The sequence below is a fragment of the Xenopus laevis genome, chromosome 2S (genome assembly GCF_017654675.1).
Source record: "Xenopus laevis strain J_2021 chromosome 2S, Xenopus_laevis_v10.1, whole genome shotgun sequence".
Classification (NCBI taxonomy): Eukaryota; Metazoa; Chordata; class Amphibia; order Anura; family Pipidae; genus Xenopus; species Xenopus laevis.
This window is the reverse complement of record NC_054374.1, coordinates 144,087,344-144,111,518: the sequence shown is the minus strand read 5'-3', so window position 1 is coordinate 144,111,518 and position 24,175 is coordinate 144,087,344. Positions and strand designations below refer to the sequence as shown.

Here is a 24,175-nt window from a genome sequence, read left to right as displayed (position 1 = left end):
ATGGTTGATGTAGAAAGACCACAACACAACCAAAGTGTGATGATCAACAATTTTAGAAGTATTAACAAGAGTGCATTCTTTTGCTGGTCTGACAATGACAACAATCGCATGTACATGTTAATAGGGGTCATTGTGCCACCAAGTGTTCATTTTTGTGATCAATTAGGAATTGCAGTAGACGTCTATTGTTTTTTTTAAACATTAGTTTGGTGGCTAAATTTCAAATGGGTTTAAGATAAAAGCTGTGGTTGGTTCATGTGTTGCTGCAACTATGGCCAACTTTAACTAAACCCTAAAAATCAACATGATTAAAAATGCCATATTCTACATACTGAACTTTTTGCACCAGCCTAAAGTTTCAGCTTGTCAATAGCAGCAATGATCCAGGACTTCAAACTTGTCACAGGGGGTCACCATCTTGGAAAGTGTCTGTGACACTCACATGCTCAGTGGGCTCTGAGCAGCTGTTGAGAAGCTAAGCTTAGGGGTCATCACAAAATATCTAGCAGAAAATGAAGTTGGTCTGTAATAGAAGCTGATGCTACAGGGCTGATTATTAAATTCTGGTGCTAATTGCACTGGATTCTGAGCTGTCAAGTAGTAATTATCTTTATTAATTACTAATCAGCCTTATATTGCGACATTTGTATTCTGTATATTCAGCATATTGTGAGTTGGTCCCTAAGTTCAGTAAGTGACAGCAGCACAGAGCATGTGCAGTGATTCAGCAGAAAAGAAGATGGGGAGCTACTGGGGCATCTTTGGAGGTACAGATCTTTACTGCTAAAGGGCTGTGGTTGCCTTGGGCTGGTACAGAAGCCCAAAACATATTTTAGTTAGGCTTAAGTTCTCCTTTAAGAAGTTAATGTCCACCAACCTTACTCTAGCTGTCATATATTTACCAAGCAGTGCTTAGTAGTGGAAAGTTATTAGAGCATGCATCCACCAAGGAGAGCAGAAGAGTTACTCACCAAGGTGTCGCCTACAAACACAGGTGAATTGGCTTGGGGACAGATCTAAAGAGGAGCACCAACATGAGCGCCTTAAAGGGCACCAATCATGACCAAAATCATTTACTAAGTAAATACACTATGTGAAAGTTCAAGAAATCCGATTTTTAAAACAGTTAGAATTGTTTGTATAATGTAAATGATCAGCTCACTATTCCTTCTGCAAGATCTCCCCTATCTCCCCTGCAGTTCTATCTGAGGGAGCCATCTTGGATTTCACTGGCTCCTCCTACCTATATCTTCCCAGCCAACTGTAGCTCTGAAATCTCGCACATGCTCAGTTGAAATTCCTTGCTTGCTTATCAACCCTTCTAAGCTATTTTCAAATCAGCCAAACCTGTGTGTTAGCTGCTGTTCAGTAGTGCTGCCACCTGCTGGAAGTTACTGTGTGTCCTTCATTTGCATAATGACTTTACCAGCAGGGGACAAGATAGGGAAATCTCCTGATACTTCTATTAAAGGAGTTTACTTAAACAAGGCATTCTGGGTAGAATACTCAAAGCAGTGTTACAATCTGAGCATGCTCCTGAAATTTGCATATTAGAGTCTCTGTTATAGTCATAGTATGGCCTCCCTCAGTGAAAGAACCCATTTGACAAAGTCAGGGATTTTTTTAAAACCTGCAGTTTTTTCAAAAAACTATAGGTATATGTAGTTTGATTAAATGTGTTTAGCTTGTACTGGTCAGATTGTTAATATGTGTTTGATTTTGGCTGTGATAGGTGCCCTTTAACTCAGTACTGATTGAGTACTACCCCTAGCCTTTTCATCAAGGATTAAAATACATTATATTAAGAGAGTTGTGAATATACAGTATGCCACCCTATGAGATAACCTGTTGAAAGGGTGTATTATAAAGTACCAGAAACAGAGCAGTTAACTATCTTTGTAAGGAACACTGCCACACAAAATTTTGAAAATCTATAATATTATTACTCGTGTAAGAACAAAATATTTTGATATGCCCTACTGATAGGAGGATTTTTAAGACTTTTTTTTACGAGGGCATTATAATTGTAATATAATCGTTGTCTCCAGATAATTCAGTGATTAATATAAACAGATGGAGCTTGGACATTGCAAAGAACACAAGGTCTGCAGTGTTGCAACTTGGGACCTCAATCAGCTATAAACAAAAAGACCAATTGTAATCACACACCAGAGACTTGCATTACTCTGTCCCCTGGTCATATTCTGCAAAAGTTGTCTATTAATCTAAGGATAAATAGTTGTTTCATAGTCACCCTGGCACATCAGGAAGATATCAGACTCCTGGAAAATGACTAACTAAATGTAGTAGGTAGTTCTACTTGTATTACAGAACGTTATCATTATAAATTGGCCCGATCATCATAGAAATGCTTGTTTTTTGAAAAACCTGAAATGTTTTCGAGATTCTAATTTTGTGTGTCCTTTATTCAGCAAATTACAATGTAAGACGTATACATGTAGCAGAGCCCTTAGAATTAAACGCACCAGGTGAAATACTACATCCAAGCAAACATATATAGGGGCTTTGTTTGACCCATGTATTAGACCAGATATTTGTAGGTGATTCTATCTAGAACATCAGCTTGATAGCGCACAATCGTATGCATTATTAACACATTGACAACAAGTTCATCAAGTTCAACCCTTCCAAATCAATACCCAGCATCTATACATACACCCCTCCTTTCAATTTATGTGAAGGTAGGGAGGGGTGTGTGTACGGATGCTGGGTTTTCATTTGGAGGGGTTGAACTTGATGGGTCTTTTTTCAACCCGAGTTAACTATGTATCTAACTGTGTAAGTTTCATTGATGTAGTTTTATTTATACAGGTATGGGATCTTATGGACAGGTTATATTTAGCCAATGCCTTAAGGCTACGAAAAACAATTAAAAATATAAGTAATCCAGAAGAAGTGTTTGGCCTCCACCATGGATTTTCATCTTAGATATCATCAAGTATAAAGTAATGGTTATTATTGCAGAAAAGGGGGCAAATCAATCAAAAATAAAGAACAGTTTGTTTAAATAAGACTCTGTGGGGAATGACATTTCCGTATCTCAGACCCTATCCCTGTATTCAGTAAAAACAAACATTTCTATTGAGGAAATATTCACCACGGTAATAGCAGATATCCTCTGTGGAGCAGGTAAAGCAGGTAAAAGGGACAAGCAGGTAAAGGACTATGAGACACTGATTTCTGCATAGTCTTCAGTGTTCCATATGCTGCATGCATACAATTCCCAGCAACCACTGCTAGTAAAACACAGATCTGTAGGTTCTGCAGCAACTGAGAATCCCAAGGATTTGCACTTCTCTCTGGCACAGAACATATCTCAACTTTAACATTTCAGATAGAAGATAACACACATATATGGATTGCCGCAAAATAAAGGTCACAACAATATTTAGAGCAAATGCAGTAAGTAATGATTTTGAACATGATTGGTTGTCACAAAGGACAAATCTGGAAATAGTTTTTTTTAGTTAACATATTGTTGTTCAATGCAAAAGAAATACCAGAGACATTAGATAAAAGAGAAAAAAAGACATTAGCTGCCTGTCTGGTCCATAAAGTATTTGTTTATGGGTGAAATGGCTTATGGGTACAGTGTCACTTAGAAAGAATTACTCCTTCCATCTCAAGAGATGTCAAACTAGGCTTTTATTGCACCTTAGCTGCCAACCAGATAATAAGAGAGGACTGTACACTGTAGTTAACAACTTATGGAAAGCGCATTTTTGATATCCCTCTCTTTGGGCATCTTTTGGTACATGGTTTTGGAAATGCAAATAAAGACTAAACAGAGAAATACGTAAACCTACACTATATGGTTAACAGTGTCCGTACACCAGTCTATTCAGCATCTCATTCTAAAATTAAGGATATCAAAATAAAATTGCACCTGAAACAGTTTTTATCCTCTACGTTTATGGGAAGATTTCCACTAGATTGGTCAGAGTTTGCTTTGATTAACACATTGATAGTTGGGCACTGAAGTTGGAAATCATATAGGCATTCCTATTCATCCCACATGTATTCAGAGGGGTTGAGGCTAGGGGGCAAAATTCACTAAGCTTCATAGTTGCGCCAGCGTCCAATTCGCTACGCAAATTCACTAAAATCCGAAGTTGCGCTCAGGGGAAGCGTAAGGTTGCGAAGTTGCGCTAGCGTTAATACGCCAAGCAAAGCGAAATTACGCTAGCGATGCTTAATTTGCATACAGCGCCAAATTGAAGTTACAATGGAGGTATATGTAGCAGAACTACACAAGCCTGGGAAACCTTTAAAACAGCAATTAAAATTTTTATTTTGCCCTACACATGTGCCCACTGTATAGTTAAGTTGCCATGAGTTAGGAAATGTAGGGGGGAAGGAGGGGAGCCCCAAAAAAAATTTCGATCTCTTTCAGCCTATCACCCATAAAAAAAGAAAAAACATCAGCGTTTTTTGGGACTTAGAAAAAATTTGAACTTTTTTTGAAGCAATCCCTATCTACTCTATTGCACTTCGCCTGGTCTAAGGTGGCGAAGGAAGTCTGGCGTAAAAAGTAGCGTTCAGAATAATTTGCGCGTCAGTGAATTTGCGTAGTTACGTCCGTTGCGCAAATTCGCCAGGCGTAAGGGTGCGAAGTAACACTAGCGAATTTACGCCAGCATCGGTTAGTGAATCGGCGAATAAACTAAAATGCGCTACGCTAGCGAATTAACGCTAGCGTTAGGCGCTTTGTCGTTTACTGAATTTGCCCCTAGGACTATTCCTATTCTGTATGGACTTTACTTTGAGCAGGGAGGGGGTTATAATTCTGAAGAAAGATTATTTTCAATAATTATACACATACTTTTGCCCATGCATAGAATACATTGTCCTTCTTCCAGACACAATTAGGGTAAGAAGGTTTTTAGGTTAGCATGACTTTATTCATGTAAACTGGAAATAGGAAAACCTTTTACCAGTAAATGGAATTCTGCAATATGTCTCCAACCTTCATAAGCAGAATGTTAAGACAGATACCTGCTTATCAGTGGAATTTATTTCCTATATTGCTTTTTCAGAGGATTAGGTGGGCAAGTCCTGGTCATTAATGGCATATTAGGACACTGCTTTCTAGACTTACCAACATTGCCAATGCAATGATCTATAAAACGGGGCAGCATTACGAGTATTCAGGGTTTCACAGTTTCAGGGTCACATCTACCCAATATCCCACCAGTATTTCTAAAGCAGACCTGATGTGGCATTGAACTAATGGCAGGAGCATCATCTCTGTGATCATTGATGTATGGTGGTAATAATTGGTGGCTAGAAGTCAAGCAGAGGGATCTAGTGCTCCAAAGGCACCATGCAATGATACTGGCATTATTGTTTTAAGCTTTTAAGTAATTTGAAAGTTGTTTCCAATTGATACTAACTCATTCGATAAAGTTCATGAAATCATACGATTGCATGGTTGTGCCTTATCCTATCTTAAAAGGTACATCTAATATAATATACAAGAGAACTTATTGATCACATAACATCTTACATTTTAATATGCCACATTTTAGGTGCATTCATGTTTTCTAGCTGCCCCATCATGCACCTCTCCATGAGTATCCTGTAGAAAGTAGAAGCTTTATAGGTATGAAATAAAGGCCATGGCTGCAACGAGGCTTCAGCCATTGAAAAGCTAAGTATGCTCATGGAGGAATTTCCTGAGTATTGCATCTTCTTGTGCTTTATTTGGTCCATCAATAAGTACTGTTTTTGCAGATGGGCTTTGTGAAAGTGTGTCCTTCAATTCTTCCCGGCAGGGTGATTTATGTTGTTTTTATGATAAATACTGCAGAAAACTGCATATACAGTATTAATAAGGACACATTCCCTGATTTTAGAGTCCTGGATAAGAGCCTAAACATTACCAAATAAGTCTGTGGATTTAAATGCTGTCATGATGAGATCATCTTTGGAAACTCTGCTCAAAATGCTTGGGTGATCATTTTATCTTTAGCCATAAATTGAAAATTGCTGCAACGGCACTTAGAAGGTCCTAAAGGGAATGCTAATCTTAAAGGGAAAGTATACCCCTATTTCCACAACAGCATTTGCTTTGGGAACTGAGCACATGATAAATTCATGACATGGCGCCATGTCAATACCAACTGCTATAGCCTCCCAGCACTTCCAAAGTCTAGCAGAATTAAATCTAGAGCCACTGGGTTTGAAGAGTAATCATTGAAGACTTTTTACTACTCATCCAAGCAACTTCTTTAGTTCAACTGACTGGTACAGGAAGCCCTCAGCATATAAAGATATACACTTATATGCAGAGGAATTTCATACCAATCAGTTGAACTGAAGAAGCTGCTCGGATAAGTAGTGAAACATCTTCATTACTCAGCAAATCCAATTGCTCTAGATTCTACCAGTTATACCATGACCTGCATGAATGAAAACCTTCATAGACATCACCCCTTACAAAGACAATAAATGATGCAGCATTTAGACGAATCATGGCCTCATTACTCACTTATAATTACACATATAAACCATTCTGCTCTCCATGTAAGAACCCAGGCACCGCAAAGGGTGATATTGCTATTCAATGGGAACATTTCCCAGTGAGTATTAGAGACATGACATGTCATATCTAAAGCATGGTAAAAATATCAACAGTAATAGTCTGTACGTATAATAAGCTTTGCTCTCACAATTTATTGTTTCAATCTAAGGTTTGGAAAATAACATGGCAAATACATGTATAGAAGATATGTGCTGCCAAGCCTTAAAAATGACTATGAGTGAATTTAAAGTAAATGCATTGTAGTTTCAAATCTTGGATCTTACAGTCTATAAAGAGAATGTTGCTCTTTGTATCTCTACAAAACGTCACACAATATAAATACTAACAGTATTCGCATTAACACAACAACACAGTTTGTGAACCCACAAAGATAGTTTATGGACCAAAGGCACCTTCTGCTTTACTTCCTTTTAGCTAAAAAATGAAATCAGTTAGAATGAACTATCACCGACTCACAAACCATAAACACTGCTCCATTTTCTCTTTTACACTGAGTCTCCTACTGAATCCAAAGCATCCGATGACAGGTGACGATACAGGTCCTGTAAGATGAAGTGCATTATAGATTTGTTTTACCTGTGATGTTTTCATGTCTTACTTGTACAAAAAAAATCAATTAGCGGTTGCACATTGCGGGGGAGAGACAGACGTTACTGTGCAGATGTTCTCTAGTGGAATGACATATGGCAGACATGGCAACAAGAGACAGACAAAGAAATGGGGGTATAGCTATGCCCATATATTGAATGTATTTAATCATATATGTGTATATATTGTCTATATCTTACACAGGAAGATAAACAGGAGTCAAGCACCATTTATGGCTCTCTGTAGAATGAAAACTTCTCTCCTATAGACCAGATGCCAATAAATAGTACAGTCAGTGCTGCATAAACAAATACAAACTCATTGAATGTTTGTATTGTTTGGCTAAACCCCTGAACTGAGCAGATCTGAGAGATATCTTTATTTTTGCATAGAAAGGGAGGCGTTTTGCAGAGAAAGTATAAGAAAAATAGGCTGATGTTTCAAGTAAAGAAGTAGGAATCCCAGGGGGTCCTCTCACCATAGAAACATGAAAGTGCAAGAAATCCTCGGACAAGCACAAAGCTATCATGCATATATTGAGTTGGGACATAAAAAGCACCGTTGTGCTATATACTGTAAATAACAACATGCATGTATACAATAAAGAAGATCTCATTGCTGTTGATGTTGAAATGAGACAGGCCCATAATAGTTTTTCCAATTAGCCCTGAAACAGGAAATTTCTTCTGAACTTAAACATAAGTACAGGAATAGGATCCCTTATCTGGAAACCGGATATCCAGAAAGCTTCGAATTACAGAATGGCTGTCTCCCATAGACTCCATTTTATCCAAATAATCCAAATTTTTAAAAATGATTTTCTTTTTCTCTGTAATAATAAAACAGTACCTTATACTTGATCCCAATTAAGATATAATTAATCCTTATTTGAAGCAAAACCAGCCTATTAGGTTTATTTAATGTTTAAATTAATTTCTAGTAGACTTAAGGCATGAAGACCCAAATTATGGAAAGATAGGTTATCCGGAAAAGCCCAGGTCCCAAGCATTCTGTATAACAGGTCCCATACCTGTATAAGTTTTGGTTGGGGCAGCAGAACTAGCCAATCATATTCAGCCATCAGTCCAAATCGAGCTGCTAATTTGATCTAACCTGAATTTGTCAGTGTCTCTAGACTGAATGGTCTGTAAATATTATATATATTTATAATAACTTCTGTCAAAGTATCCACAAAAAAATTCGAAAACCATGAAACATTCCAACAATACTGTAATCCCCCAGAACAATTTAATTTGGCAAATAACCCCCCCCCCACACACACACACAAACACCTGATCTGCCTTAACTCAAACTCCTTTCTGGTAACCCTGTTATTATGCAGCAGTGTATTTCAAGAAAATCTGGACAGTCCACAGGCAGCTATCACAGTCCATATTTTTGCTATTAATTTATGTAACGACTCTGTTGGTGCGGTTTATTTTTCTGATATATATACAGTATATATATATATATATATATATATATATATATATATATATATATATATATATATATATATATATATATATATATATATATATATATATATATAGCCAAATGATTATTTGGCAACCCCTTTATTTCTACAGTAAAGTATACATTATGTCACATCATGCTTCTATTTAAATGCAAAAGGAAGATGAACTGTAAAGCATATATTTAAAAAAAATGACATACAGAAGGAATTCTGGGAAGGAAATCAAATTTTACTCCTAAACTTTCACTCTGCTCTGAAAGGGGGAATGGGTTGCCTTAGTCATATTGCAATGAATGACAGTGGATAGTCATGTATGTCATGACATGATATCAAATATTTACTGACACTAAGGGGCTGATTCACTAAGGGTCGAATATCGAGGGTTAATTAACCCTCGATATTCGACTGGGGATTGAAATCCTTCGACTTCGAATATCGAAGTCGAAGGATTTAGCGCAAATACTGCGATCATACGATCGAAGGATTATTCCTTCGATCGAACGATTAAATCCTTCGAATCCTTCGATCGAAGGAATATCCTTCGATCAAAAAAAGTTAGGCAAGCCTATGGGGACCTTCCCCATAGGCTAACATTGACTTCGGTAGCTTTTAGCTGCCGAAGTAGGGGGTCGAAGTTTTTTTTAAAGAGACAGTACTTCGACTAGCGAATGGTCGAATAGTCGAACGATTTTTACTTCGAATCCTTCGATTCGAAGTCGTAGTCGAAGGTCGAAGTAGCCCATTCGATGGTCGAAGTAGCCCAAAAAATACTTCACTCGAATTTAGTGAATCGGCCCCTAAGACTGACCTGTGTTTCCATGTTTAGACTGATCTGTTTGGTAGAATCTGGTCCTAATTCTTTAAATCTAGGGTTTCTGGTGCACATAATCTGAATGGCCACCTTCCAATCCTCTGGCATGTTTAAATATTCTTGCATCAATTAAAGAACCACAAATCTTTCTTGGATAAAAATGCCTTTATTGTAACACTGGCAGGACCTGGATAAGCAGGTGGATTATCCAGGTCCTACCAGTGTTCCAAATGAAGGCATTCAAGAAAGATTTGTGGTTCTGTACTTCAAGTAATTGATGCAAGAATATTTAAACATATCAATCCAAGCCAAAGAAAACCAACCTCATCTGTGGTGCTTCCTGTAGGCTGTGTGGAAATGTTTTTTTTTATCTACACTTTCAAAGAACAAGTGTTGAATTATGGTGTGTGTACTGGTTGTTTTGCATTCAACCCAATGGCAGAAAGCAACTTTAGGAATGTTGGCACTACACTAAAAATGTTGCGCAAAAACCCTCGTATGCCTTAAGTCATTGAGGTCAATTTCTTTGCCCACCATAGCCAAAATAATAGGCAACTGGGTCTTCACTGCATTTTAGGATCTTAAAGGAAAACTATACCCCCCAAACAATGTAGGTTTCTATAAAAACAGCTCATAATAAAACTCTGCTTCATGTAAATACACCATTGTCATAATAATATCATTTTTTTAATAGTATGTGCCATTGGATAATCATAAATAGAAAATTAGCATTTTAAGAAAAAGGGCCGACCCCTGGGATGCTATGATTCACGGTGCACACAAACAAACCATACATGTTAGGTCACATGAGCCAATTAACAGACAGAGTTCTGCATCCTTTATACAAGGAAAAATGAAATCAATTTAAAAAAATATAAATATTTGATTAAAATAGAGTCTATGGGAGATGACTTCTCATAATTCTGAGCTTTCAGGATAACTATACCAGTATATAATCAAAGGGAGGGATATTCATAATTGAATTATTGAGTCTGAAGCAAGAAACATTGTTATCTGTGTATATGAAATAAATACAAGTTCTACATGGAAGAGGTCACAAATTTGACGTTAAAAGGAAATATAAATTCAGCTCAGTATGTCCTGAACATCTCCTTGCTATCAGTAGGAAAAGGTTGACTACAGAGGAAAATTATTATAGAGCTGAATTAATTATTTTATCTTGAAACTTTCCAAGTGTGTAATTACTTGAGTACATTAAAGAAAGTGTGCTGATGCTAGAGGGGACCAAGGAGGCTTAATATTCCCATGTGGATTCAGCGCCGGCTTGCGTAGCTATCATTAAAACAGCCCTGACATCAAAGTCTGGCAAGTGGATTTCTTTTGAATCGCAGTTTTACTGCGTCAAAGCAAATCGGCTGAGACCTCTTTTAACACTACAGCAGCAAAGTAAATCCTAGTCTGAAAAAATTGGGGCACATAGTGCTTAATAAAGGCCACAGATCTCTCAGCTCATGTTGCTAAGCAACCTGGTAGAATGCATATATTTTTCACAGCATTTGCATTGCTTTTTTTATACTATAATGAGCTAATGATGGCAAGTTCTCTGGACATCACTGTCTCCACTGGACAGGTAGGTGTCTGGAAAAATAAAGTACTATCATATTTATCTAGCAGTTTAATATATTTCAGTGGAGTTGACTTATAGGCAGACATATAGTCCCAGGAGGAGCACTCCTGCCACCAAAACCTGCCCCGGTGCTAAGTGATGACCAATATAAAATGAAAAAAAGACTACACTCATTGGGTCTTACAAAAACTGTATCCAGATTTATTGATAAGGGTAGTTTGTGATAAGTCCAATTTTAATCACACATTTATATTTATATGTTTAGAGAGATAGATAAAGATAAACCAGGGGTGTCCAACCCGTGGCCCGAGGGCTGCATGCGGCCCAGGATGGATATGAATGCGGCCAAGTTTGAACTTCCGCCAATCCAGGAAACATCATGTTGCAATATCATGTATAGAGAGCGTATGTACGCGGTCGCTCATTGTGTGCATGTGTGCTTTAAATTTTACATGGGGTGCACGGTGTGTGGCTTCCTAGAGCAGGAAAAGTGGTTAACAAGTGAGCGTTCAGTTACTTACAAAGGCAGGTAAGCAGGGGCATCGCCCGCTATGCTAGGGATATATGCAGTGCCTACATTTGTGAGCAACTTTTTTCAAGAATGAACACACAAAGAGTAAAATTAGAACCAAGTTATCTGATGAGCACCTTGAGAATTGCAACTACAGGAGAACCCCCATTTTACATCCACTGAATGTCTAAAGTAACAAATACTATATATGTATATATACACCAAAGAAAAGTGCTAGAGAGGGACATTTGGAAAATCCATTTGGGAGGAGGTGGAAATGGCTTTCAGCATCACAATAAAGCTTATAGCCCTCTTCACTGAGATTTAATAACAGAATTAATGTAGTACTGAACACATTCAGCCTTTAATGCCCATAGACACAGCTTTGAGTGCACGCCTGTTCTAAAAAATCAGAAAACATACTGAAAAATCAAACCTGCCTGCAAAGGAGTTTCAATGTATCATCAAAATAAAGTATGAATGAGATATATACACCTAGTTGTATACTCTTTTAAAATAACTGAGGGTACACTCACTTTCTTAAATAGCAATCTCTATTTCAAATAAATAAAAATTTGCATAATGAAAACAATGTGCTTATTACAAATTGTACAATATAAAGCCAATATTAATTTTAATATCATTTAGTTATTTGTAAACTTAATTACAATTGAAATCATTATGTGACTATCCCATGCTATTCTCCACAACAGGTTCTGACTACTGATACACAGAATTTAGGATTCAGTTTCGGATTTGGTCTTTTTCATTAGGACTTAGATTTGGCCGAATTCAAGTGCCTGGCTGAACCAATTCCGAATCCTTAAAATCATGGGATGTTTGTCACAGAAACAAGGAAGTTGGGTTTGTATTCAGTTTCAGGATTCAGCCAAACCTTTCATGAAGAAAACTGTAGTAGAAGACAGCCAGCTGATTAAGGCTTTGCAAAATGGGAATTAAAGTCTTGGCTGGAGAAGAACTGCCTTCTTCTACATTGTCAGAACCAGCAGTTCAGAAAGGAAAAGAGAAATACAGTTTTAATGATAATTATATTAATAAATAAAATTCCAATTGTGTTGTTGTCCAGTTGGTTACTGTAGAATGACATTCCTTTTATTATGAAAACTTTTATTTTTGGGTTTACACCCTGTTTAATGGGTATATGCACTTTCAAGTAAGAAAGTCTACATCCAACCTGCAGCCCATCAGAGCTTAAAAATATCTGTAACAAAAAAGTGAACAAATATCTATATTGGAAAGATGCTTAGATATTGTGCAAAAACAAAACAGTTTTAGGTGGATATTCCATTTAAGTTGACCACATTTTTTCAGGTATTTTTCTATACAGATTCTTTGTGGTTGAAGGAATAGCCACACCATGGAACTGACATCAGGTTTGGGAAGTAGGTAAAAGGCTCAATAGTCGAAGGATGAATCACCTCCCAAGTTCAATATCACCTCCTGAACATAGTATCTGTGACAAAGGTTTTAAGAGAGGTTGGTGGGACACAAATGAAAAGTTTGGGACCAGGCAACTTATTATAGGACTCAAACTACATTCCTGATAAACGTGGAAAGTGTCACTATCCCTCTAACCTAAAAAAAATTTAATTGGTAGATCAACCTCAAAAAAGACTCAAGTATAAAATAAAATTTAAGAACTCCCAGAGACAAATTGGACATTTCAAACTCTATTTATAACACTTTATTGCAGCTGGAATTTTACATTTGAATTGTTACTATTCATATGCTCTGATTGGCTACACATCAAAGTTCCTGACATTTAAGCTGATAAGCCCTTACATTAGGCACCACATAGGTTAGCAACTCATTCCTTTAATTAGTGCACTTGCTCAAGTCAATTAATTGTAACGAGACGTTCTCAGGCAACTGATTCATGGTGAAAAAAGTGTATTCATTTCCACCAAACGAAACACTTTAAAAAATACTAAAAAAGAATAAAAAAACTGGTGTAGGATGCCCTACACCAGTAAACAATGAAATAGATTTCCCCCACTATATACATATGAAGAGTTTCTCCAGAGCACAAATAAATATCACATTTATTGAACTGCATATTAATACATTTAAATATATAAACTGTTTTGCTTCTATAATAGGTGGCACAGGAGACTAGACAACACATTTAATTTTTGGCAATAACAGAGGATAAACAGCAGAACACATTTCAGCGGGATGAGTCTGGCTGTTTGAGGGGAGGCAAGAGGGAAAAAAAGTTTCCTTAAGTCATAGTTACATTAACAATTATATATTTGAAACAATAATGCCATATTATACATTCATACTATATTATTCAAATGGCTGTATTATATATAGTGATGCACAAGCCCCTCAATCGCCAAGTAGGAAACAAATACAGGAGAAGAGAAGGATAGCATATTGGGAAACATAGCATAAAATGGGAAACTAAACTGTCCTAGGAGATACATTTAAACATATTATTAGACCATAAACGTTGGCCTTTTGGATTTTTTAAATAAGAAACAGTAAATGTCTTTGTTCTTACAATTCTCTTTGAAGTGTAGGCACCCTGCTGTTATGGCTCTTCATTTGACTGCCAACCAACAACGAGGGGAATAAGAATGGCAAGTAGTTAATGGTTACAGATTGATGAATTGTTAAGGGAAATGCACATGAATGGTCAAAAAGTCTCCATTCCCCTAGCAATTTGTTACTTATCAGTCAAGAAATGTTCCAAAGCTTTCATACTTAGAATGCCTTAGGTATTTGTTTGTTGCAGTTTCTGGTTTATTACTAATTATTTTTTTTATTTAAATTTGATATGGACATCTGAAAAACTGAGACATATTTTGGTGTATCATATTGAAGGGTGCTGAGAATAGGGTTGCCACTTGGCTGGTATCTCACCTGCCTTGTAGGCAAAATACCAGCCAAAGCTGGGCCAGTATTACAAATTTACCATCAGTGTATTAGTCGGTAAATTTGTAATCCCTATTGTTCCACCCCTGACCCGCCTCAGATCCGCTCCTCTCCCCCGTTCCCCTACTCCCCTAAACCAAGGGCTCCAAACTCCATGACTTCGCCCCTGAAACTTCATAACCCCGCCCCTGAAATGTCACAACCCCAACCCTTTCTGTCCGCACCCCCCCCCCACCCTCTACATCACCAGCAGGTAGGACCGGAACTAAAAGGTGGCAATCCTAGCTGAGAACAAAAAATGACACACATTTTTGAGACTGATAAATCTTTAACTTGAACTAGGAAGATTTATCTCAAATCATTTTATACCCAACCAATTTTGGAGGAAACCTAGACTGCTTTATGCCGGTCTGGAAGTCACATTTTCACTAGCCTTACTGTGTGTCTCCTCCTCCTCTAATGGCAATATACCATGGTCTACTAGAAAATCATGTAAACATTAAATAAACCCAATAGGCTGGTTTTGCTTCCAATAAGGATTAATTATATCTTAGTTGGGATCAAGTACAAGCTACTGTTATTACAGAGAAAAAGAAAATCATTATTAAAAACTTGGATCGCTTGGATAAAATGGAATCTAGAGATGATTAAGAGATGAGTAACACAGCTTGCAAATTCATTTGAGTTATGTCCTTGGGTAAAAACAGTTTAAGGTTTATTATTCTATCGCTGAATGTGCTTATGCCTTGGGCGGATACAGTATAAGCACTATAGCTTTTTGTTTCAATGGTTACAAAGAGAATGTATGATAATGTGACGCTGAGCTAAGATCTGAAGCCTTCTCCCTGGTCATGGCTCTCAGCGGGAACAAGCAAAAAATGGAACATGTCTATTTTCCAACTGGGTTACCTTAGGAACATTTTTTATGAACCACATTATATGTGACTTCAAACAAAATCTGTTTTATGCTCAGTAGGTCACTTGGTGCTTGAGGGTAAGTTTAACTAATGTAAAAATTTAAAAGCATACTCTTGCGGCAATTTTGGATGTGATGCTACCTGTTATGTTTAACTACCACAACTGATCAATTTGGTTTTAAAGAACACATGTAGACCAGAAGAAAAGCAAACTGGTGGACACTAGTGATGGGCGAATACATTTGCCAGACACAAATTCGCAACAAAACTGCGACGACAATTTGCTGGCTAAAAATCAGGCGTGTCAAAATTGGCGTGCACATAAAAATTGTCGCACATAAAAAATTATACGGATGCCCATTGACTTTAATGCATTTGGTCCAAATAGTCTCGCGTATAAAAATTGTCGCTCTCGTCAAAATTCGCCCATCGCTAGTGGACAGGTTCCTTCAACAGAACCAGCCAACTCTGTAATAATAACATCATGTTTTTTTATTGTCAATTGACTTCTCTTTTTCCCAAATCTCCAACAGATATTCTAATTAGACACATGGTGGCAACTGAGATGAGAAAACAAAACATTGGCCTCTATGAGTCACACTGCAGTGTTTTCACACCTTAAATTTTAGAGTCCATGGAATAATATAATCTAGAAAGAGGACCTTCACATGTTATCATTCTTTGGTAATTAACCCAATATTGAACACCTAGATCCCGCAAGCTATTTTACTTTCCTTTTGCAATAACTAAAATAAGTTTCCCCAACCTTTATTTTTTAACAAATCCAAAATTTCCTTAAAAAAATTATCATCATTTTTTTCTGAGTGGAAATGACAGGGGCTACTCTGTAAAAAAATATCTATCCAGTCAGGTTTAACAACACAGAGTGGTGTTCAACTGCTCAAAGCAATCAAACAACCTAAGGAATTGACATATTCATCTGCTTTGATAAATGTGTTGATTAAATATTTTCCTGAGATGTCAGGAAAACTGAGAATAATTGTGATATAATTTGAACTCCTCGGGATCCTTTAGGATTACCCAGTTTGTATTTTAACAAATCTCTCCCTAAATATTGCTACAGGTATTAAGGGGCAGATTTAAAAAAACGTCGAAATTCGACCCTCGAATTGAAATCCCTCGACTTCGAATATGGAAATCGAGGGATTTTTAGAGTATTCAAACAATCAAACGATCGAATAGATTAAATCGTTCGAATCAAATGATTTTTAGCAATCGATCGAAGGATTTTTATTCGATCAAAAAAGGCTAACATTGCACTTCGGTAGCTTTAATTTGGCGAAGTATGAAGTTGAAGTTTTTTTAAAGAGACAGTACTTCGATTATCGAATGGTCGAATAGTCAAATGATTTTTACTTCGAATCGTTCGAATCGAAGTCGAATGGTCGAATATGCCTATTCGATGGTCGAAAAGGCAAATTTTTACTTCGAAATTCTAACTTTTTGAAATTCGAACCATCACTCTAGCTTAGCTTACCTTTTTCAAAATATTTGCTGCATAAAATTGTAATCTCCAATTGTTTTAAATTCAAATTCCAACATGAAAAGTTGATAAAACCTGTTGAGCGTCAATGAGCATTGTATTTTCAAGTTACGAGACTATTTAAACAGTCACATGTGATTTTCGTTTATTTTTGGTTTGCAACTTATTATATTTTTCTGTTTTTTTTTATTAAAATGCTACCAATTAAGAAAAAAAATCATGATTGTTCAAAAAAACTTCATTGAGTTTAATTTCTGATCTCAAATCCCTTTAGTTCTTTGTTTTTCATGCATTTAATGAAACTTTAATATAAATAACAATATTAATACATGCAAACAAATAAATTCCACACAAGCAAAATACTGTAAATATTAGCTATACCTAATCTGTACAGCATATTTTCCTAAACTGTGGAATTTTGGGGGAGTGAGGGGAACAAGAAAAAGTCAAATGAATATGAGGTTTTATGTATTTTTGTTGTCTTACAAAAAGAAATTACTAGCCCATAAAGCCAGACATACAGAGTTTTAGGTTTCTGTTACAGCAGGATGTTCATATGCTACGAGTACTGATGGGCGAATTTGGGGCGTTTTGCTTTGCCGAAAATGTTTTGAATTTCCCGCAAAATTCGCGAAACGGTGAAAAATTTGCGAAGCAGTGCTGGGGCCTCGTTTTTGACGCCGGTGCACATTCGCCGCTGAAAATGCGCCGGTGTCCGTTTTTTATGTCAGCGAATTTTCGCTGTGGTTTCGAGAATTTTTCTCCCATCACTAGCTACGAGGTTAAGGTGCCCTATCAAAACATTGGCTGATAAATAAAGGCTTGTACACAAAATGTCTGTAATTCACTGCTATAAATCATCTTCACAATAATGCTCATTGACACAAAGAATGATAAGAAATTGATTAAATTTAACATAGTAAAAATATAACCCTGTCGAAGAAACACAGTCCATTAATCTAGGTTTGCTAAAAATCAATGCTTAGTCCTAAGCAGGAAAATGCATCATGGGTCTCTAAAGATCAATACTGGTTTCTGATTAAGGACCTGGAAATTGAAAAACAAATAAAGTAAAGGATATTTAAGAAAAAATTCACCATTTGTTCACTGGCTTTTCATCTTGAAATGACTTTTCCTACAGTCACTTGTTTCAGCTTCAATAGCAGCAATGATCCAGGACTTCAAACTTGTCACAGGGGGTCACCATCTTGGAAAGTGTCTGTGACACTCACATGCTCAGTGGGCTCTGAGCAGCTGTTGAGAAGCTAAGCTTAGGGGTCGTCACTAATTATCCAGCACAGAAAATGAGGTTGGTCTGTAATATAAGCTGATGCTACAGGGCTGATTATTAAATTCTGATGCTAGTTGCACTGGTTTCTGAGCTGCCATGTAGTAATTATCTGTATTAATTGCTTATATTGTGACATTTCTATTCTATGTGTACTGTATCTTGTGAGTGGGTCCCTAAACTCAGTAAGTTACAGCAGCACAGAGCATGTGCAGTGAATCAGCAGAAAAGATGGGAAGCTACTGGGGCATCTTCTGATAAAAGGGCTGTGGTTGCATTGGACTGGTACTGAAGCCCAATGTAATAAAAATGTACAACATTTCTAGCCTAGTTCTTTAGTTTAACTTTCCTTGTCCTTTAATCACTTGGGCGTAAGGACATCATTGATCTAATCTCTCCAACACAAGTTCATATTCTTCATGCTCTGCTTAGGCCGGTCTTCTTGACACATCCAAGGTCAAAACTCTTTTATCTTCTGTCAGTATATACATGGCATTGTGTCCCTGCACTTGCACTTAGTGGGGCCCCTTGCTTTTGAGAGAGAATACAATTCTGTGTATGCAGATTCCCTTGGGAGCCCGCTGACTTGGATGGATTCTGTTCTTAAGCTAGCCTTGGTAGTACTACCGTGAACTTGAGGTAGTTCTTTGTTTTTCTGTGCTCTGAAGAGATATCTCTATGCCCTCTCAATTGTAACACCCTTTTATGCCGTAAGTTTTTATGTCACATGTTTCCACGTTTATAAAAACTCTGTGATTTCTTTGTTTGGGGTTCTGACTCTTTGTGAGTTCAGAATCCACGAAGTTTGTGTCAAATAAACTCTTCCCACCTCAAGTGCTCTCCGGTTCTTGAAGTTCCACAACAAATGGTGGAGAATGCGCGCAGGCTCGAGATTGCAGATGCCACCCATCCAGATTGATAGTTAGGTTCAGAATTCACGGAGCTTGTGTTAAATAAACTCTTTTCACCTCAAGTGGTCTCCGGTTCTTGAAGTTCCACAACACTTTCAAACTACCATTCTCTTAAACCGAAGAAAGCTGTTTTGCTTTGTTGTTTTATCTCATTTATTTGCAAGCTTTCTGGGGTTAAATGACTCCCTCTTATGTTTCTCTGTTGCTGCACTTTTTTCATTTCACGTTAGTTGTTTACTACTCCCTTATTACTAGATTTTGTGTTAGTTAAGTAAATCACTTCCCATCTAAAACGTACTTCCATACAAATGGACTTGCAAATAAATACACACCTACTTGCGTAAACTGTAAGTTACAATTATTACTAGCAAAACTAAAGCATTAATGTACCCAAAACATTCAGGCAAAAATTCAATTTACTATATTGGTAATGCCTAGGGCAAGCAAAAATATAATACACATTATCCAAATTTTTGGGTTATTTTGGAAAAAAATAAAGGCTCATTATAAGGCTCATTTATAAAGACACCGGGAGAGATATGTTATTTTTCACAGTAAAGTTATCCATGTATGATTTGCAAAATCTTTCAAACTGATCATCAATGGCCTATTGGCATGTACAGTATGGAACCTTCCCGACAGCCTGCCCAACCAGTAGCAGCTGTCATTAAAGTTAGAAAATTCCACTTAGTGATGTCCAGTAGTGATGGTTGAATTTGGGGTGTTTCGCTTCGCTGAAAAATTTGCGAAAACGGCAAATAATTCATGAAACGGCGCCGGCGTCCGTTTTTGATGCCATCTGTTTTTTTTTATTTTTTTACGCCGGCGTCCGTTTTTTGACGCCGGCGCAAATTTGCTGGTGAATTTTCACAGGGGTTTCGCGAATTTATTAGCCGCCGGCAAATTTGCCCATCACTAATGTCCATATCAGCTTCATTATGAGTCAATTGTTGGCATTTGGGATCTTACAGTAAATGTCAACATTAGCAGAAGCCAATGAAAGAATGTCGGAAGTGTTGGAGGGCTTTACTGAAGAGAGCCCAGTGGTCTAATCCACTGGAAGACATCACTTCAACCGTGCAGATGGCTTGAATGCGCTTGGCCAACACAAATTATTATCAAATCAATTGGCATATTACTGTGGCAATTAGAATTGCAATTTATGACCCATATGTTGATTTGTAAAATGTAAGTCAGTCCAGTTCATACAAACAGATGTGTTCAACTCTAGTCATAGTCTCTCCACCACATGCCTTCATCCCACCATCAGGATCAGAGAAAGTCAGACAGATATGCACAACCTAAAGCTGGCACATCATTCAAAGATATGGTCAGGCAATTAGGTCAGTATCATTTTGATCACATCTATTAATGAATGCCTAGCTTTGGGCTGGGTGTCCCTGGCTGAATTTTTACACCCCTGATGTGAATCTATGAACATTTTGCATATCTTTTCAAGCTTTGATAAGCACATCTGTAATCAAAATGCTGTTGTCCTACATAGACAAATAATCTGATCTGCTTAAGGTGGCCATACATGGAGAAATCCGCTCGTTTGGCGATGTCGCCAAACGAGCAGATCTCCCTCCGATATGCAATATCGGGCTGATCCGATCGTGGGCCCTAGGGCCCAATGATCGGATCCTAGTGAACGCAAACGGGCGGTCGGATTGTGGGACCGCATCAACGAACAGATGCGGCCGCGATCCGACGGGATTTTTAATCCCATCCGATCGAGATCTGGCCCCCATACACGGGCCAATAAGATGCCGACTCGGTCTGTCGGCAGCTTTTATCGGCCCGTGTATGGCCACCTTACATATGTTCTTTGTGAATCTATGAGGCATTGGCCAAGCTGGAAGTGACAGGATCTGTTTGAGTTTTGGGTCTATGAAAAGGAAAAATCAACCATACTGCAAAATTACAGATACTTTCATGGGTGGTGTGTGTATATATATATATATATATATATATATATATATATATATATATATATATATATATATATATATATATATATATAATTTATTCTTGCTAGCAAAATTGACTCAATATTTGCCCAGTGTGAATTGTAATATTGGGGACTGGAAATGTGAAAGTTACTGGTCCATTATTAGTGCTGAAACTGGGATCTACCTGGTTTATTGCATACAAAGCATCTTTCTGGACCCCAAGCTGATCTTGCATTATTAAAATGATACGGGTATGGGATCTGTTATCAAGAAACCCATTATCCAGAAAGCTCCGAATTACTGAAAGGCCGTCTCCCATAGACTCCATTTTAATCCAAATAATCAAAATGTTTTCAAATGATTTCCTTTTTCTATGTAATAATAAAACAATTATTATCCAACATTATCCACACTAAGATAAAATGAATCCTTATCAAAAGCAGAGCCAGTCAATTGGGTTTATTTAATGTTTACATGATTTTCAAGTAGACTTAAGTATGAAGACCCAAATTACGGTAAGGTCCGTTATCCGGAAAACCCCAGGTCTCGAGCATTCTGAATAACAGGTCCCATACCTGTATAAAGTAATTGTGCCTTTGGCCTATGGTAAATAAAGCAATGTTTCTTAGTAATGAGCTACAGCTTGTGTTGAATAGTGTACCAAATAGCTTTCCTAGCCACAAGCTTCTACCCATGCCAAACCCCCATACATGTTATCTTTCCTGCTTCTTGATTGGCTTTCAGCAAAGTTTCCAACTTTTAACATGAATCAAGATAGAAGAGATAATATTAATGATGCTCACAACACCAACAAGCTATAAGTGCAGTGTGGGCACCAAAATGCAATAATGCTGATGTATGTGGGGGCAGATGGGCTGGGGTGTCCTCCAACAATTTAACATATATACACAACAGAAATGGGACTATAACTCCCATCCTTTGGTTATTCCAAACATCTGCATTCACCCACACCTGATTGGGTGCCTCGTGAAGGTTCCGGCTAACACGGCAGGTGCAACCCCCCTTAATACTTAACGGGGTTAGTACACCGATATCTTGAGGAGATTCACGCTGGAGGGGTGCCTCACATATATTTGGCGACTTTGGCACATCTTAGACCTGGGGACATTTGAGTATTACGCTTTGGCCACAACCAATTGAACATTAACACCGGATTGTCTGGGACTGTTTACTCTCTCAACAGATTGAGATTGTGGCATAAGATTGGAGCGCTATGGTTTGGTTCCAGATACGCCACTTTCATATTACAGCATATTAATTGCTATTTATGCTGTGATATATTTAGATATTATTACAAGGGATCCCTTTGTACATGCAGCGCTGCTTAGTTTGGTTTTAATTGGTTTTAACTTGATACATGGCATGGTGTTGAACAATAAATATTGCCTTTTATATATTTGGAAGCATTTATTTACAATTGAGCAGTTGGGGGTCACATGGGGAGGGAGTTATAGTCCCATTTCTGTTGTGTATATATGTTAAATTAATGATTCTCAGTTACACAAATATTGACCACCGCTACTACCTTAAAGGTGCATTACATTGTTTATAAAAGATAATGTTGTGCCGGCACAGGTATATAGGAAAAAGTACATTACCTTAAAGAAAGCTGATTTATGTGATCAGTTGAAAAACTATGACAACCTAGGTGTATTGGCGGGCAATCAAAACAGCTATGGCATGCCATGATTTAATTATGCCCAGTATGTCCATATTGAATTGCCTAATGTGCCAAAGCCAACAACTGTCACTCATTTCCAGTCTTGTCTTTGCCATTTGGCCAGACATATATTTGATGGAGCTCCCTCTGGTTAGGAACTATCTACATCTCTTCCAGGCAGAAGTGGGAAGGGCTACCAAGCCCCAGTAATGGTATTAGTAGCAATGGAGAATGCTCTTGGTTGTTCCATGGAGTGTCAGAGGGGCACTGTTTGGCACTTAGAGAAACATGTGTTTCCCAGTTATCCCGAGGTACAGAATCTTTTGCACATTCAAAGATTAAAAGAAGAGCCTTTACAGAACTGATGTGTGTGTTGAAATCTTCTTTACCTACTGTCCTCTGAACTGTCATTATTACCCAAGGTGATGAGAGATTAATAATTTAAGCCATCCTTTTTCTCTCCGACACAATACGATTTTCTGACTGACAGAACTGGGACAGAATGGGAAGCATAGGACTGGCATTGAGCTGAACAGCATAGATACATGATCGCTTGCAATGTACCTTGACTTATATTAAGAAGAGAAATAAAATAAAAGTGTACCCTCTGTTTCCTCAGGCTCCCCGGACTGGTGGGTGATGGACTTGGCGACTTTCCAGAGCGAGGGGTAGACAGCTGACTCCCTGGGGTCCCATTGACTAGGAACAAAAAAAAAACAAAGCAAAATATATAAATCACTATTGATATGTCTAAAATACATAAATGGAATGTTGGTTCTAGTGAGCATGAAGGAGAAATAGTATCAGCTGCAGGATTTAGCCCGATATGCAGTTTAAACCACAAACATAAACACCTTTGCATTTTAGTAGCTGTAGTTTAACATCTGAATGGTCGGCTGTGCTTACACATACAGTTGCTCCATATTGCTAGACTACAGAAATATTATTTTTATTTCATTAAGAATCATTAAGAAACATACGCTTGTTTGTGTAGTCATGAGTACATTTTAATTTATTTGGAAACCGCTTATAGAAAGCTCTGAATTACAGGAAGGTCATCTTCCATAGAGTACATTTTATGCAAATAATTCAAATTTTTACCAACGATTTGATAGTAGCTTGTATTTGATCAAATCTATGCTGTATGAATCCATATTGGAGGCAAACAATCCTATTGGATTTATTTAATGTCTAAATGTTTTATAGTAGACTTAAGGTAAAATGATCCAAATTAAGGACAGATCCCTTATCTGGAAAACACCAGTTCCCAAGCATTGTGGATAATACAGTAGATCCCATACCTGTATAACAATTATCTATAGAGCACAATTATGCAAACAGCAAACATTCCTTACAGGAAACATTTTTAATGGTAGGTAACCGGAACCTATAATCATCATGTGTGTCCTGCGTGGCTCACAATCTAATCTTATTGAAAAAGAGAAAGACAGAAGTAGTAGGATTTCTAGCACAGTGGATAA

General features: G+C 37.4%; 1 protein-coding gene across 4 annotated transcripts in view; it reads right to left on the bottom strand.

The window, feature by feature from the left end:
• The window catches only part of LOC108709942 (serine/threonine-protein kinase DCLK1), a 221,752-nt gene that overhangs the window by 63,258 nt on the left and 134,319 nt on the right, over nt 1–24,175 (bottom strand). For 3 of the 4 annotated variants that reach the window (XM_018250240.2, XM_041584499.1, XM_041584500.1), the window contains one exon: nt 23,299–23,393. In XM_018250240.2, the coding sequence (XP_018105729.1) occupies nt 23,299–23,393 (95 nt within the window). Of the gene's footprint in view, nt 1–6,338; nt 7,108–23,298; nt 23,394–24,175 lie in introns of those variants that run through there. The other variant, XM_018250241.2, reaches the window with a different exon arrangement.